The following is a 17,408-nucleotide window of genomic DNA, read 5'->3' as shown; positions in this document are numbered from 1 at the left end:
GCTGTTTGGTCCCAGAAGTGACCCATTATAAAGTGCTAGCCGGTTTCTTCTATCAGCGGTCCCTGAAGTGACCTGTGACTGATATTGAGGAATTTTCCTATATTGCATGTATCCATTTGCACACTTGTAAATTAATATTTCGTCGACCCCCGAGGGACGAAAATGGAGATTTATTATGTCGGTACCATATATGTTTTCTTTATTTTGAGTTTTGTTTATTTTATTTACTTGTTTTTGAATTGATGGATTCCCGAAGTAATCCATGAGATGTCGTTGACCCAGAAGCGGTCCAACATTTAAATTATGGTTCCATGCGGTGATCCAAAATATTTGGGTTCCAGTAGTAATCCATAAAATAGACTCCAGAACTGGTCTATCGAAATACTTGGATTTCAGGAATAGCCATAAAATTTTGGGTTCCCAAAGTAGCCCATGGTTACCAAATGTTTTTGTTGGTGACTCTACTATTTTTCTCTCGTCTTATCTTTGCCAAAGGATATGGATTCCAGAAGTAATCAATCCAGTATAGATATGGACGATGGAGATACTTGTCTCAAATTTAGACGAAACAACAAACACGAATTTTCGAACCATTTTATAACCTTGTAGAGGTTTCTGGAAATGTGAAAAATATCATTTCAGGTTCGAATAGTATGATAGACATCTGCAGAAGAGCGTGTATCATTTTATATGGTGGTGTGGTATTTGCCTTATATTCTATCAGGTTTAGAAGAATCTGTTGAGTTTTAGAAATATTTGGTATTACCACCTTGAAATAATAAATGAGCATTTTTATGGAGTATTTTGTTACTTCATTTGTTTTTGTACTAGAAGCACGTTAAGAGAAGTTTGAGGCTCTCTCTTTATGGGAGTGCCATATGAAAATTCTATCAGTAGAATCTCACAATGTCATTAGCCAGAAGTTTAATGACCTCGATTTTTCATGCCTAGGCATGGTACGTATGGACACCAAAGTTCTACCAAGATGAGTAGACAATTAAAAATTCTCATGTACATCCTTTACAGAACCTGAAGCTTCTATTACATGAGGATGTAAATTGTGTTGTTTGGTCCCAGAGACAATTAGTCATTAAATTCCATTAACATTAACATTATGGTAACCCGTTGCTGAAACACCAACTTTAATCCCTAGAAAGGATTCAAGGTGGCATATGCAGGACTTATTCACCCTGCAGTATGGACAATTATTTCAATACTTTATCGTATTGATAGACACGTCTACTAGATGGTCTCTTGTTATATTAACACGTGATGTTAGATTTTGGCAAACTGTTTGTGCAAATCTTGTGGCTGCGTATCCATTTTTATACTTTCCAGCTAAGTCCATTTATTTTGGTGGTAAATTTATAGGCTTTTGATGCTTTGCCTTCAGTTGGTATTATATCGAGCATATAGTTAGCACATGTGCGCACTCGACATGGTCTAGTTGAGTTCTTTGCTTAAGCATCTTTAGTTTATTGCTCGACCAACTATTTACTATCAATTATGTCTTGCGAAGCAACCTTACAATTTACGTGTTTGGTCCATAGCGTCACCCAGCTATTATATTGGTTTCGATTCATAAGACATTTAAAACCGTGTGTTGGTAATGTCTTATTGTAGATGAGACTGTATTCCCGTTAGGGGGAGGAAGTAAGCCGCCAAAAAGGAACGGCGTGAAATGTCTCATCTCTTGTCGAGCCTGCGGCTGTTTTTGGGACACTTATTGTGTGGTTTAATTAACACCCAAAATCTATCATGAGCAGAATTTCCTTTGAAAATCAGGCAATTATGGAACCAGAAGTTTCCAGAAATGAGATAGTAATGTTTCCGCCATGATCAGGAAAACTAAAATGCCACCAGAAGTTGGCATGACAACCCGCCACCAGAAGTTCGGCAAGAGTAGGGTTGATAACCTTTAAGGTTCTCCCACTTTAGTCAGGGGGAGAAACGTCACCATAAAAGGATGGTGCAAATTATGATAACCTAAAAGGTTTTTCCCTCCCTAACCAGGGGAGAAAGAATGCCACCTGAAGATGGCACGTATTATATCGACAAATTTAAGAATTTTCCCTTGAAGTCATGTATATGACCGACACCATTTAATGGTTGCAGTAAGAAATGTCGATAATTAATAGGTTATCTGATTAAGTATTTATCCTGATCAAATAAAGTTTGGATGCCGCTATATATCCGTGAAACCATCTCAGTTTGTTTTTCTCACCCCAAGATATTGGATGTAATTGAGGTGTTGGAGGTTACTCATGATTAAAACAAATAACTGCAGTAGCTCTGGGAAAATATTGTTTGTCACTTGCTTAAGGATGCGGACACGAGAAGTTGTCACAAGGTTAAATCATGCATCTCGCAGTGACGAAGTCGTGTGTTAAAACACACTTGAGGCCTAAATAACTGCCTCATATATGCCTCTAAAAAGAGAATCCAATCACTTTCCTAATATGTAGTGCTCTTGAAGAGAGACTAAAGATAGTGCTCGTGGAGACTATCGGAATATGATCCACATTCTCTAAGTTTGGAACTCTTTATTAAAAATGAGGAGATGATAATGCCCCTGAAGTGGCGCTGGTACCAGTATGTGAAACTTTTATTGAGAGTGCATGCACTAGAGAATGTGTTAGATTGTATATAATTGTCGATTATTTTACAATAGTAGTTGTGTACCCCTCTGCAGAGGAGCATCGACATTGTGATTGATAGGCATATGATCCGTTCCCCTCAAATTAAGGTAGAGGATGGAATCTCTCGAAAAAGCGCAAAGATCGGATCCGACTCACACCGTAAAATTGCGAGGCCTGAAAATTACAGGTTGGTGTTTGAGATTAAGCGCAGAGAGAATAGTATTATCGTTTTAAGTACGATTGAGGGTTTCCTGCTGAACCCCAGGATTAGCTCTGTAAAACTTAATGATGATGATAGAAACTCCAATCCAGGAGCAAAGACTCTAATTCAAGAGATAAAAGACAATAACAATGGTGTTTAACCAATAATCTCCAGCGATTTTGAAATAATTCCACCAGAAGTTGGAATTTCGTCTAGCATAGTATGAATGCAAAAGGGCACGGTCCGCTAGCTGTTTGGTCCCAGAAGTGACCCATTATAAAGTGCTAGCCGGTTTTATCAGCGGTCCCTGAAGTGACCTGTGACTGATATTGAGGAATTTTCCTATATTGCATGTATCCATTTGCACACTTGTAAATTAATATTTCGTCGACCCCCGAGGGACGAAAATGGAGATTTATTATGTCGGTACCATATATGTTTTCTTTATTTTGAGTTTTGTTTATTTATTTACTTGTTTTTGAATTGATGGATTCCCGAAGTAATCCATGAGATGTCGTTGACCCAGAAGCGGTCCAACATTTAAATTATGGTTCCATGCGGTGATCCAAAATATTTGGGTTCCAGTAGTAATCCATAAAATAGACTCCAGAACTGGTCTATCGAAATACTTGGATTTCAGGAATAGCCATAAAATTTTGGGTTCCCAAAGTAGCCCATGGTTACCAAATGTTTTTGTTGGTGACTCTACTATTTTTCTCTCTGTCTTATCTTTGCCAAAGGATATGGATTCCAGAAGTAATCAATCCAGTATAGATATGGACGATGGAGATACTTGTCTCAAATTTAGACGAAACAACAAACACGAATTTTCGAACCATTTTAAACCTTGTAGAGGTTTCTGGAAATGTGAAAAATATCATTTCAGGTTCGAATAGTATGATAGACATCTGCAGAAGAGCGTGTATCATTTTATATGGTGGTGTGGTATTTGCCTTATATTCTATCAGGTTCTAGAAGAATCTGTTGAGTTTTAGAAATATTTGGTATTACCACCTTGAAATAATAAATGAGCATTTTTATGGAGTATTTTGTTACTTCATTTGTTTTTGTACTAGAAGCACGTTAAGAGAAGTTTGAGGCTCTCTCTTTTATGGGAGTGCCATATGAAAATTCTATCAGTAGAATCTCACAATGTCATTAGCCAGAAGTTTAATGACCTCGATTTTTCATGCCTAGGCATGGTACGTATGGACACCAAAGTTCTACCAAGATGAGTAGACAATTAAAAATTCTCATGTACATCCTTTACAGAACCTGAAGCTTCTATTACATGAGGATGTAAATTGTGTTGTTTGGTCCCAGAGACAATTAGTCATTAAATTCCATTAACATTAACATTATGGTAACCCGTTGCTGAAACACCAACTTTAATCCCTAGAAAGGATTCAAGGTGGCATATGCAGGACTTATTCACCCTGCAGTATGGACAATTATTTCAATACTTTATCGTATTGATAGACACGTCTACTAGATGGTCTCTTGTTATATTAACACGTGATGTTAGATTTTGGCAAACTGTTTGTGCAAATCTTGTGGCTGCGTATCCATTTTTATACTTTCCAGCTAAGTCCATTTATTTTGGTGGTAAATTTATAGGCTTTTGATGCTTTGCCTTCAGTTGGTATTATATCGAGCATATAGTTAGCACATGTGCGCACTCGACATGGTCTAGTTGAGTTCTTTGCTTAAGCATCTTTAGTTTATTGCTCGACCAACTATTTACTATCAATTATGTCTTGCGAAGCAACCTTACAATTTACGTGTTTGGTCCATAGCGTCACCCAGCTATATAATTGGTTTCGATTCATAAGACATTTAAAACCGTGTGTTGGTAATGTCTTATTGTAGATGAGACTGTATTCCCGCCGTTAGGGGGAGGAAGTAAGCCGCCAAAAAGGAACGGCGTGAAATGTCTCATCTCTTGTCGAGCCTGCGGCTGTTTTTGGGACACTTATTGTGTGGTTTAATTAACACCCAAAATCTATCATGAGCAGAATTTCCTTTGAAAATCAGGCAATTATGGAACCAGAAGTTTCCAGAAATGAGATAGTAATGTTTCCGCCATGATCAGGAAAACTAAAATGCCACCAGAAGTTGGCATGACAACCCGCCACCAGAAGTTCGGCAAGAGTAGGGTTGATAACCTTTAAGGTTCTCCCACTTTAGTCAGGGGGAGAAACGTCACCATAAAAGGATGGTGCAAATTATGATAACCTAAAAGGTTTTTCCCTCCCTAACCAGGGGAGAAAGAATGCCACCTGAAGATGGCACGTATTATATCGACAAATTTAAGAATTTTCCCTTGAAGTCATGTATATGACCGACACCATTTAATGGTTGCAGTAAGAAATGTCGATAATTAATAGGTTATCTGATTAAGTATTTATCCTGATCAAATAAAGTTTGGATGCCGCTATATATTGGCGTGAAACCATCTCAGTTTGTTTTTCTCACCCCAAGATATTGGATGTAATTGAGGTGTTGGAGGTTACTCATGATTAAAACAAATAACTGCAGTAGCTCTGGGAAAATATTGTTTGTCACTTGCTTAAGGATGCGGACACGAGAAGTTGTCACAGGTTAAATCATGCATCTCGCAGTGACGAAGTCGTGTGTTAAAACACACTTGAGGCCTAAATAACTGCCTCATATATGCCTCTAAAAAGAGAATCCAATCACTTTCCTAATATGTAGTGCTCTTGAAGAGAGACTAAAGATAGTGCTCGTGGAGACTATCGGAATATGATCCACATTCTCTAAGTTTGGAACTCTTTATTAAAAATGAGGATGATAATGCCCCTGAAGTGGCGCTGGTACCAGTATGTGAAACTTTTATGAGAGTGCATGCACTAGAGAATGTGTTAGATTGTATATAATTGTCGATTATTTTACAATAGTAGTTGTGTACCCCTCTGCAGAGGAGCATCGACATTGTGATTGATAGGCATATGATCCGTTCCCCTCAAATTAAGGTAGAGGATGGAATCTCTCGAAAAAGCGCAAAGATCGGATCCGACTCACACCGTAAAATTGCGAGGCCTGAAAATTACAGGTTGGTGTTTGAGATTAAGCGCAGAGAGAATAGTATTATCGTTTTAAGTACGATTGAGGGTTTCCTGCTGAACCCCAGGATTAGCTCTGTAAAACTTAATGATGATGATAGAAACTCCAATCCAGGAGCAAAGACTCTAATTCAAGAGATAAAAGACAATAACAATGGTGTTTAACCAATAATCTCCAGCGATTTTGAAATAATTCCACCAGAAGTTGGAATTTCGTCTAGCATAGTATGAATGCAAAAGGGCACGGTCCGCTAGCTGTTTGGTCCCAGAAGTGACCCATTATAAAGTGCTAGCCGGTTTCTATCAGCGGTCCCTGAAGTGACCTGTGACTGATATTGAGGAATTTTCCTATATTGCATGTATCCATTTGCACACTTGTAAATTAATATTTCGTCGACCCCCGAGGGACGAAAATGGAGATTTATTATGTCGGTACCATATATGTTTTCTTTATTTTGAGTTTTGTTTATTTTATTTACTTGTTTTTGAATTGATGGATTCCCGAAGTAATCCATGAGATGTCGTTGACCCAGAAGCGGTCCAACATTTAAATTATGGTTCCATGCGGTGATCCAAAATATTTGGGTTCCAGTAGTAATCCATAAAATAGACTCCAGAACTGGTCTATCGAAATACTTGGATTTCAGGAATAGCCATAAAATTTTGGGTTCCCAAAGTAGCCCATGGTTACCAAATGTTTTTGTTGGTGACTCTACTATTTTTCTCTCGTCTTATCTTTGCCAAAGGATATGGATTCCAGAAGTAATCAATCCAGTATAGATATGGACGATGGAGATACTTGTCTCAAATTTAGACGAAACAACAAACACGAATTTTCGAACCATTTTATAACCTTGTAGAGGTTTCTGGAAATGTGAAAAATATCATTTCAGGTTCGAATAGTATGATAGACATCTGCAGAAGAGCGTGTATCATTTTATATGGTGGTGTGGTATTTGCCTTATATTCTATCAGGTTCTAGAATCTGTTGAGTTTTAGAAATATTTGGTATTACCACCTTGAAATAATAAATGAGCATTTTTATGGAGTATTTTGTTACTTCATTTGTTTTTGTACTAGAAGCACGTTAAGAGAAGTTTGAGGCTCTCTCTTTTATGGGAGTGCCATATGAAAATTCTATCAGTAGAATCTCACAATGTCATTAGCCAGAAGTTTAATGACCTCGATTTTTCATGCCTAGGCATGGTACGTATGGACACCAAAGTTCTACCAAGATGAGTAGACAATTAAAAATTCTCATGTACATCCTTTACAGAACCTGAAGCTTCTATTACATGAGGATGTAAATTGTGTTGTTTGGTCCCAGAGACAATTAGTCATTAAATTCCATTAACATTAACATTATGGTAACCCGTTGCTGAAACACCAACTTTAATCCCTAGAAAGGATTCAAGGTGGCATATGCAGGACTTATTCACCCTGCAGTATGGACAATTATTTCAATACTTTATCGTATTGATAGACACGTCTACTAGATGGTCTCTTGTTATATTAACACGTGATGTTAGATTTTGGCAAACTGTTTGTGCAAATCTTGTGGCTGCGTATCCATTTTTATACTTTCCAGCTAAGTCCATTTATTTTGGTGGTAAATTTATAGGCTTTTGATGCTTTGCCTTCAGTTGGTATTATATCGAGCATATAGTTAGCACATGTGCGCACTCGACATGGTCTAGTTGAGTTCTTTGCTTAAGCATCTTTAGTTATTGCTCGACCAACTATTTACTATCATTATGTCTTGCGAAGCAACCTTACAATTTACGTGTTTTGGTCCATAGCGTCACCCAAGCTATATATTGGTTTCGATTCATAAGACATTTAAAACCGTGTGTTGGTAATGTCTTATTGTAGATGAGACTGTATTCCCGCCGTTAGGGGAGGAAGTAAGCCTCCAAAAAGGAACGGCGTGAAATGTCTCATCTCTTGTCGAGCCTGCGGCTGTTTTTGGGACACTTATTGTGTGGTTTAATTAACACCCAAAATCTATCATGAGCAGAATTTCCTTTGAAAATCAGGCAATTATGGAACCAGAAGTTTCCAGAAATGAGATAGTAATGTTTCCGCCATGATCAGGAAAACTAAAATGCCACCAGAAGTTGGCATGACAACCCGCCACCAGAAGTTCGGCAAGAGTAGGGTTGATAACCTTTAAGGTTCTCCCACTTTAGTCAGGGGGAGAAACGTCACCATAAAAGGATGGTGCAAATTATGATAACCTAAAAGGTTTTTCCCTCCCTAACCAGGGGAGAAAGAATGCCACCTGAAGATGGCACGTATTATATCGACAAATTTAAGAATTTTCCCTTGAAGTCATGTATATGACCGACACCATTTAATGGTTGCAGTAAGAAATGTCGATAATTAATAGGTTATCTGATTAAGTATTTATCCTGATCAAATAAAGTTTGGATGCCGCTATATATCGGCGTGAAACCATCTCAGTTTGTTTTTCTCACCCCAAGATATTGGATGTAATTGAGGTGTTGGAGGTTACTCATGATTAAAACAAATAACTGCAGTAGCTCTGGGAAAATATTGTTTGTCACTTGCTTAAGGATGCGGACACGAGAAGTTGTCACAACAGGTTAAATCATGCATCTCGCAGTGACGAAGTCGTGTGTTAAAACACACTTGAGGCCTAAATAACTGCCTCATATATGCCTCTAAAAAGAGAATCCAATCACTTTCCAAATATGTAGTGCTCTTGAAGAGAGACTACAGATAGTGCTCGTGGAGACTATCGGAATATGATCCACATTCTCTAAGTTTGGAACTCTTTATTAAAAATGAGGAGATGATAATGCCCCTGAAGTGGCGCTGGTACCAGTATGTGAAACTTTTATTGAGAGTGCATGCACTAGAGAATGTGTTAGATTGTATATAATTGTCGATTATTTTACAATAGTGGTTGTGTACCCCTCTGCAGAGGAACATCGACATTGTGATTATAGGCATATGATCCGTTCCCCTCAAATTAAGGTAGAGGATGGAATCTCTCGAAAAAGCGCAAAGATCGGATCCGACTCACACCGTAAAATTGTGAGGCCTGAAAATTACAGGTTGGTGTTTGAGATTAAGCGCAGAGAGAATAATATTATCGTTTTAAGTACGATTGAGGGTTTCCTGCTGAACCCCAGGATTAGCTCTGTAAAACTTAATGATGATGATAGAAACTCCAATCCAGGAGCAAAGACTCTAATTCAAGAGATAAAAGACAATAACAATGGTGTTTAACCAAACAAACTTAATAGTTTCATTAATCAAATAATAGCGAGCTCGCAAGCTGCCTTACAATGACAAAGACCATAGATATATATATATATTTATAGTTTAACTAAACCCTAACAAACCCTTGACTGAATGGAACTTCACGTATATGTGAAACTTATCATAATCATCTAACAGATTTATTGTAAATCCTATCAAATGATATGACTAAACAGATTACATGGACTGGGTCCAAGACTTGTGATAAAGATCCTAGATACGTCCCGTATCAGGCTCCCCTGCTGCGACAAAACTCGTTTCGAGTTTATATTGGAAATGGCAAGTGGAAGAAAGAATTTTAGGTGTCAATGTTTAAGTCACTAGTGAGAAATAATTCAATCCTAAAGAAGAAAAACACACAAAGAAAAAAAGAAAACAATTTTTTTGGTCATGGCATGCAAACAAAAGATGAGTAAGAGTGTAAGACAACTCTCGAACCTCTATAACCTCAGGTTTTTGGTTTTTGGACGGCACTGCGGCAAGGTAAATCTCGGACCCCTATAACTTCAGTTTTAAGTTAAAACCCGGCTCCCGGCCAGCTGGGCTAATTCTAAGGTTTTCTGGTTAGGGTTATATTCTCTACTTCCTCCAAGAAATCTTCTTAAGGCTACCAGGGAGATCTCTTGTGCGATTCAGGTGCGACAGTAAGTCTTTTTGTACCTTAATTAATACCCCTAGTTTTCACAGTATGGATCATGAGCTTAGTAACATATTAAGCAACCCTAGTATTATGTTTTGTGACACTTTTCGAAAAGAAATCTATACAATAGATTATAACAGGGATGTATTGGCTCAGGATTTGTATGGATAAAAACAGATAGTCATTTGCCTGAATCCATTGGATTTATAATGTTTCTTAAATGAATCTTATAAATTCTTATAGATATATAATTTTGGATTATAATAGATAAGTTAGGATTAGTTCATATTTACAAAGTGCATCATATATATTCCTTTCAAAAAAAAAAAAAAACCGTCCATAAGTTGAGGTGGTGGGTGATGTGTGGACGTTGGTGGTGATGGTGGTTGGTGGTGACTGTGGTGATTTTTTTCAGTGGTGGTAGTTGGTGGTCGATGGCGGTGGTTAGTGATGGTTATTACTGGTGGTGGTGGTGGTCAGCGGTGGTTGTTATTGGTGGTGATGCGGTGGTTGGTGGTGGGCGGTGTAAAAACATAGCATGATGTGATAAAAAAAAATTGTCCATAAGAATCCATGAAACTCTTGCGGTGTGGGTTGAGATTGATATAAGATAATAACATACGTATTTTGTCTACAAATATCCATAAGAATACATATGTATCTTGGCCCTCAACTATCCTAAGAAATCTTAAATGAATTGAATACCTAGAATATTTGTGGAATCTAAAACTATCCTAATCGAATACCATGGATATTTAATAATTCATTATAAATCCTAATCGAATACCTAGGAGCTTTTAGGATTGTGAACTATCTATTTAAATCCTAATGCAATACATCCCTGTAAGTCAGTATCATCTTTATTGCCGTTGTCAACACCATAACAACATCCAAGTGTGAATTTATTAATCATATGGATTACCCTTCCTATATGTTTCAAGGTTATCAAGTTGATTTTTGTTCTTCGTGCAACGGTTTGGTTTGGTTAAATCTTTTTTGGAAGAATACATGACAAGAATTTTGTATTTGGAATCCGTCAACCGAAGAATAAAGGACAATACACATACGACGACAAGTAAACGGTGGTGACATAGGTGGGCATGGGTTTTATTATGATAACAAGACTGATGATTACAAACTGGTGAGGGTTATGATGGACACGGATTCAGAGTGTTCTAATGTTCACGTCTATACATTAAAATCAAATTCATGGAAAATAACGCAGAGCATACCTTACCATCATCTTTACAACGGTAGAGATTACGGTATACTTTTCAATGGAGCTCTTCATTGGCTTGCGTATTCCTTTGTAAAAGACTCCATTAAACTAATCTTTTTTGATATTATCAATGAGAGATTTGAGGAGGTAGCAACGCCCGAAGCACCTATGCCATATGCGGAAGAACCTTTGAAGGAAGATATGTTTGATAGAGATGTGGGAGTATTGGGAGGGTGCCTATGTTTAATTTTTCATGTTTATAATATGCGTGTTGATGTGTGGAGGATGCAAGAATATGGAGTGAGAGAATCTTGGACTAAAAGTTTTTCCATCACTGAGGAGAGTATAACTAGTAGCAGGTACTTGGAGTTAATATGGATTTCAAGAACAATGAGATTTTATGGGAGGTTGATCGGGGATTAGTTTTATATGACCCAAACAACAAAATATATAGAGAGTTGACGTTGGATTCTATCTATTATGAAAGGCTTACTGTTGCATGGAATTATATTGCTAGTTCAGTTGATGTTTCGCTTTAACTAAATTTATCAAGGATCACCTCCATTAGGTGTGCTGTTCAACACTGTCTGCGAATACTCAATTTTCAACTCTTATTTTATTTATTTGGTTTTTTTCTCTGTTCGAAGATTGCGAGTTTGTTGAATGTTGAACTCTGGTAATTATCAGAATTTTTCCCTTTGTGTTGCAACATGCGAATGTCAAATATTGTTGGAACAATGCCATGGATAACCAACAAACTTCTAAATGTGTGGCCCATAAAAAGCGGTATCAGCAGAAATGCCAAATTCCTAACTGACACAAATTTTCATAACTAATAGTTGATTCATCATGTCGCGATGCATGCATTCTTGATATATATTCCTAGCTAATTCAAACTATACGATTTTGCTTTCTTTCTCTAATAATTGAAGAATCGATGGCCGATCCTAAATATATTAATGATCTAGCTTAGGGTAAGAGTGAGCAAATACAATTTATGAGCGTATCAGTCCTCCTTAATTATGCATGATTTCTAAGATACATAAGCATTTCGGATGAGATATTTCACAATAGGTCGGTACAAAAACTAATAATTATGTAGATGTGTGTTTGTACATGAACGGTATTAATGGGAACAAGATGGCAGTAAGTTGGTGGGGCAAGAATGAACAGATGTCGGGATATGATAAGGTAGCAATGAGGTAGCTATCCAAAACAATGGGAGAAAAACAACACTTATTGTTGAGCACTTGCACCATGTTCAAACATCGATCAGCCCATACTGGCCAGAGTCATCTCAAAACATGTGTCCCAATCCTGAAAATCCTTCATCTTGGCCATATGCATTTATAGGTAGTCCTTTTTTATGTGGTATATAATATATCCTCCCCCAATCTTCATCTCCTTCGCCCTACCTACTTGTGCGAGACTAGAATAATGCAACTTGTTGGTCTTGAGTGACCACTTTGTGTCGCATATGCTCCCCAATCCATTTCATTTTCCTCTTTTCTTCGATTCCACAAACCTATTACATCTATTCGATGGATATACCTGTATTTTTATAATGCTATCTTCAACGATATCTTCCTCAGATTTGGCATCTAGAATTTTTTCCATTCTGCTGCACCATTTGAATGTCAAACACTATCGGAACAATGGCATGGGTAATCAATAATTTAATTGTGTGGCTCATAAAATAGGTATCAACAGACATGCCAAATTCCTAACTGCCACGAATTTCCGTAACTTGAAATTTTGTCAGACAAACTAAAAGTTGATTCATTTTGATGCGATGCATTCTTGATATATATGTTCCTAGCTAGGTAATTCGAACTATAAGACTTTTGCTTTCTTTAATAATAGAAGGATCGATGACCGATCCTAAGTGGTACGAGCATAACTAAAGACCAAAGACTAAAAAAAAATATTAAATTGGGTTTAGTCCGTCCTGTGGCGTAGCGGGTGACGAGTAAATTTGGTCGCGCGTTGATATAAAGTCCGCTTCATCGTCCAGCGTAGATAAAGATTACGCCTGGTATGGGGCGTTGATAAAGATAACGCCTGGTATGGGGCAATGATAAAGACAACGCCTGTATGGGGCGTGAACTATAGCAACGCCTGGTGTGTGGGACGGAGATTATACGTTCGCCCGGGTTCATAAAAAAAATGAAAAAAAAAAAAATTTATCAACGCCCCAAGCAAAGTTTTCAAAACTTTTCAAAGTTGGGTTTATGACTATATCAACGCCCCATTCAAATTTGGTGTCCGGCGTTAACTTTACGTACGCCTCATCCAGGCGGACATTATACCAACGCCCCATTCAGGCGGACATTATACCAACGCCCCATTCAGGCGGACATTATACCAACGCCCCATCCAGGCGGACATTATACCAACGCCCTGCATCAGGCTTTAACTTTACGAACGCGCGGCTACAGGCGGACATTATACCAACGCCCGTCGGGTAGGCGGACATTATATAAACGCCCGACTATATTTGGATTTGGTCTTAATCGCCGACCAAATTTGGTCCGAGTTTTACTCTTTGATCAAATTTTGATCGATGGTCCGTCCCACTACGCCAGCCCACTCGACACCAAATTTGGGTTTAATCGTCCACTGAAGTTGCTCTAACCATATTCGTGATCTAGCTTGCCAAAGAAATACGTGTAAGCAACTCAAAGGACCGAGGAAGAGCGTGTCAAAGCCAGGGACAGTATCATATGACTTGAGCAGCGACACCTGTTTAATCAAATCAAATCACCTCCTCAAATTAATGGTGAGTTGTCAAAGGTCAGTTGGGTTAACGAACATCACAAGACAACAACAAAGGAATAGGCGCCACAAATCACATCACTGATAAGATGGAGACTAGTGAAAAAATTGGTATCAAATCTTAAATGAAAATGTCAGAATAATACTACAACATTTCCATTTAGAAGGCAGGTCTTGAACTTTTATTAGTATTATAAGTACTTGATCAACAATGGAATCACAAAAGGGTATGAAACAAAGAATGCTGCTTAAGAAAAGGAATTCATAATGTATTGATTCTGGCATGGATGATATTGATAGCTAGATGAGATCTTTGAATATGAATGAACTGGAACACACAACATCTTCAACATTTGCAAGAGGCTTTGATTTAGTGTTGTATATATATATGATGATATATATATTTAAGTTGCTAATGTATAGTTTCTTGGGGAGATTCTTATTCTCTTACTATTTTCATTTCTTTCTCTCCTGTGGAGTCTATCTTAATCCCAAATTTACAAGCAAAAAAAAAACCCAAAATTATATATTTTGGAGAAAAATCATTACGACAAGCAAATAATTATTTTTTCTGTTGTACTCATTATCAATCTTTCAAATTCGAGAAAGATTAGGAAATTTGTTAATATTGCCAATGATTTCCATGATGGACAAGATAGACTTGTCTAGGACTTCCTTGATGTGGAGGAATACAGCGGGGGTAATAATAAGGACCATGTGGTACTGCTTGTGGATGTAAATTTGGAAATCCCACCGGTACTGATGAACTAGAGACCTGATTATGAAGAAGATGCTGATAATAAGGATTAATAACAGATTGATTGCTAACTGGAGATGATGTTGCTGATGATGGCGGTGAGTATTTTCCAGCAGCTACAGATGATGAAGAAGAAGAAGAAACTGAAACTGGTGGAGAAATCATGTTTTTAATTGATTTTGACGGAAATAGAAATGCCTTTATTTTTAACGGACTACTTGATTTCTTCTCTGCTAAATCATATTCTTCCATGATACTAATAAGGTCTTCATGGGATTTAACGGATACCAAGGCATCAAGATCTTCACCCGGTAACTGACACCTCAAACTCACTGATGAGTATCCACACATTTCACACAGCTTCACCATTAATTCTGCACCATAAAGAAATTAAGACCACCTGTCAATTCACATCCAAAGTTATGTAGATGGTACAAATGAAAAATGAAATGAAAATGCACCTGAAAAAGAAATGGAATCGCGGTCGAGAGATAGAAGACGAGTTTCTCCACCACTATAACGAAGTTTTCCATCAGGATGACGGGGGAGAATCCTTCCTCCGTAGCTACAAACAAACTTAACACAGTTACTGACTTTACTGCTTGAGAATTTCTTAAGAGTTCCCACCATTGATTTGTTTAACCTTCTTTCAATTTCAAGCCTATCTATCTCATTGGAAATCACAGTATCGTATTTATAATGTTTATTGGAAACGAACGAATTTTGATACTTTGATGTCGTAACATGCTAAATACGCCACGCCACGACGAATCTCAATTATTCTTTGTAGACGTGGCTAGTACTGGTTTATTCTAAGATGATATAAGCTTCCATCCAACTGGGCACGTACACTGAATGCACTCGTCATTGAAGCTCTAAAATTAAGGATATGACATCTTCTTTCTTGTCAGTGTACAGGATTAATGCTCCATTCGACTGTATTTTCTTGTTGCCTATCCAGATTGTGTAGGTTGTTTCAGGATAATTGGAGTCCGGCTAAAATTTTCAACAAGCGTCATCTTAGCTTAGTGATCGAAAGAGGTTTTGGATAATTATGCATGGATGCAAACAAAAGAGTTAGTTATATTCTTTTTATTTTTCTAACACATACCAAACCGGATCACCTTGTTCCTGCACAGTGTTTTGTTTTCAAGATCTTCTTGGGAAAATTCAGGCAACTAGCTTTGGCAACAACTTGTCCTCAGTACTCGAGTGCAAATAGTGAGAGACCCTATCCTTTTCCATTCCCAAAAACTCTGTAGGCGTTATCTCCTCAAAACCTTTCCCAGTATAGTAATAGACCAAGTCAGTTTAAAATGCAGTTTCCAAATCATTGACACAAAATCCAAGTTATCATCATTCCCACCAATTTCAACAAAAATGTCTACAACATCTTTGACCAAAAACTCCCGTCAATTTCATTTCCCTGGCGTTCTCGACCAACCAGCGTAATAACAGCATCTTTAACTTTGTTGGAGTGTAAAAAATGGGGCTTTTTACATTTACGGTAGCTTGTTTGTGGTTAGACCTTGGAGTCCCTTGATTGAGAACTCAATTGCATGCAGAGATGAAATCCATTCCGGTGTGGGTGTTGATTTACAATATCCCTCTGCATCTCTGGAATAACTTAGGACTTGGCCCTGTTGCTAGTTTTATGGGGAAACCATTGATGATGGATGATTGTACTATCAACAAAACTAGACTTTCATATGCAAGGGTTCTTGTTGAAGTAAGTTTTGAATGTCAATTTCCTAGCTTTATTCCTTTATGGATTGATGGAAAATTTGTGATGAATCTCCCTGTGGAGTATCAGTGGAAACCACAAAAGTGTATGTTGTGTCGTTCTTTTGGACACTCCAACAACAAATGCTATTTGAAGAAGGCTAGTATTGGCAAAACTCATTGGACTTCTAAGAAGAGGCCTAACTTGGGGGAAAGGATTAAACCTCTTTCAAAAGAAGGGGAAACTGGATACACGGGTACAGAGAATAGAGAGCAGATCAAAGAACATTCTATTGTAGATTCATTGACAGTTACAAAAGATAAGGAAGCGACAGTGCCGCAACAGAGCGATGAGATACACTAGTGGAAAATGAGACTTTTAAGTCTGATTGGGATTTATAAATAAGACTTCTTAGAGGTTTCTTAATATTTTGGGCTTCCAAAGATAGTAATAAAGTGCCACACTTCCAATTTGCAGTTTAAGAAAATGCCACCGTTTTTTTCAGAGTTTATTTAATGCCACACGTTTGACCTTTTCCATCCAAAAAAATTGTTGCCATCAGTTAGTGCATAGGTGGCATTTATCCAGCTTAGTAAAAGACATATACACCCTCAAATCTGTCACCAACTCACCAAACCCATTCCTTATTTTGAACAGTGTAAGTCATTGCCGGTCTGAGTTGGCTGGTTGGATCGAGTTTCAGCTGTTTTCTGCGCTTTTCTCAGGCAAATTTCAGCCATTTTCCCTGCAAATTCCTAACATTCATCTATACTTCCATCGCTGCTTCATTCTTTTCAGTTCTCTAACATCCAATAAACTTATCGTGTCCCTGCAATGATTCAATCTAACACAAACACATTCAATTTCTATCTTGATAATGAGGAATTTTCTTTTCCTCACTTCCAGAAGTGGTTGTTTTTCCTGTTGAGTTTCTCCTTCGATCTTTGGGAGTAACTTTGTCAGAGGTTGGTGGAGTTTCAGTCCCCTCAGCGGCCATTAATAACAATATTTAGTAAATATTAAATCAAGATGTCAAATCCTGCAACCAACAAAAGAATGTTTCCAGATGAGAAAGAAGAAAA

The 17,408-nt window shown here is 37.6% G+C and overlaps 1 protein-coding gene across 1 annotated transcript; it reads right to left on the bottom strand.

Annotated features, from left to right (window-relative positions):
• Positions 1 to 14,091: 14,091 nt before the first annotated feature.
• Positions 14,092 to 15,280, bottom strand: LOC113339230. Its single transcript, XM_026584530.1, has 2 exons — positions 15,065 to 15,280; positions 14,092 to 14,977 (listed from the first exon to the last, which is right to left on the bottom strand). The coding sequence occupies exons 1-2, from the start codon at positions 15,231 to 15,233 to the stop codon at positions 14,469 to 14,471; spliced, it is 678 nt and encodes a 225-aa protein (XP_026440315.1). The 5' UTR covers positions 15,234 to 15,280; the 3' UTR covers positions 14,092 to 14,468.
• Positions 15,281 to 17,408: the final 2,128 nt, after the last annotated feature.

The sequence above is a fragment of the Papaver somniferum genome, unplaced genomic scaffold, assembly GCF_003573695.1.
Source record: "Papaver somniferum cultivar HN1 unplaced genomic scaffold, ASM357369v1 unplaced-scaffold_21, whole genome shotgun sequence".
In the NCBI taxonomy this organism is placed as follows: domain Eukaryota; kingdom Viridiplantae; phylum Streptophyta; class Magnoliopsida; order Ranunculales; family Papaveraceae; genus Papaver; species Papaver somniferum.
This window is presented reverse-complemented; position numbering and strand designations above follow the sequence as displayed.

Coding starts and splice junctions, on each gene's coding strand:
- LOC113339230 (XM_026584530.1), bottom strand. CDS start 15,233: ATGGTGGGAACTCTTAAGAAATTCTCAAGCAGTAAAGTCAGTAACTGT. Junction 14,978..15,064: donor CGATTCCATTTCTTTTTCAG/GTGCATTTTCAT, acceptor TTTATGGTGCAG/AATTAATGGTGAAGCTGTGT.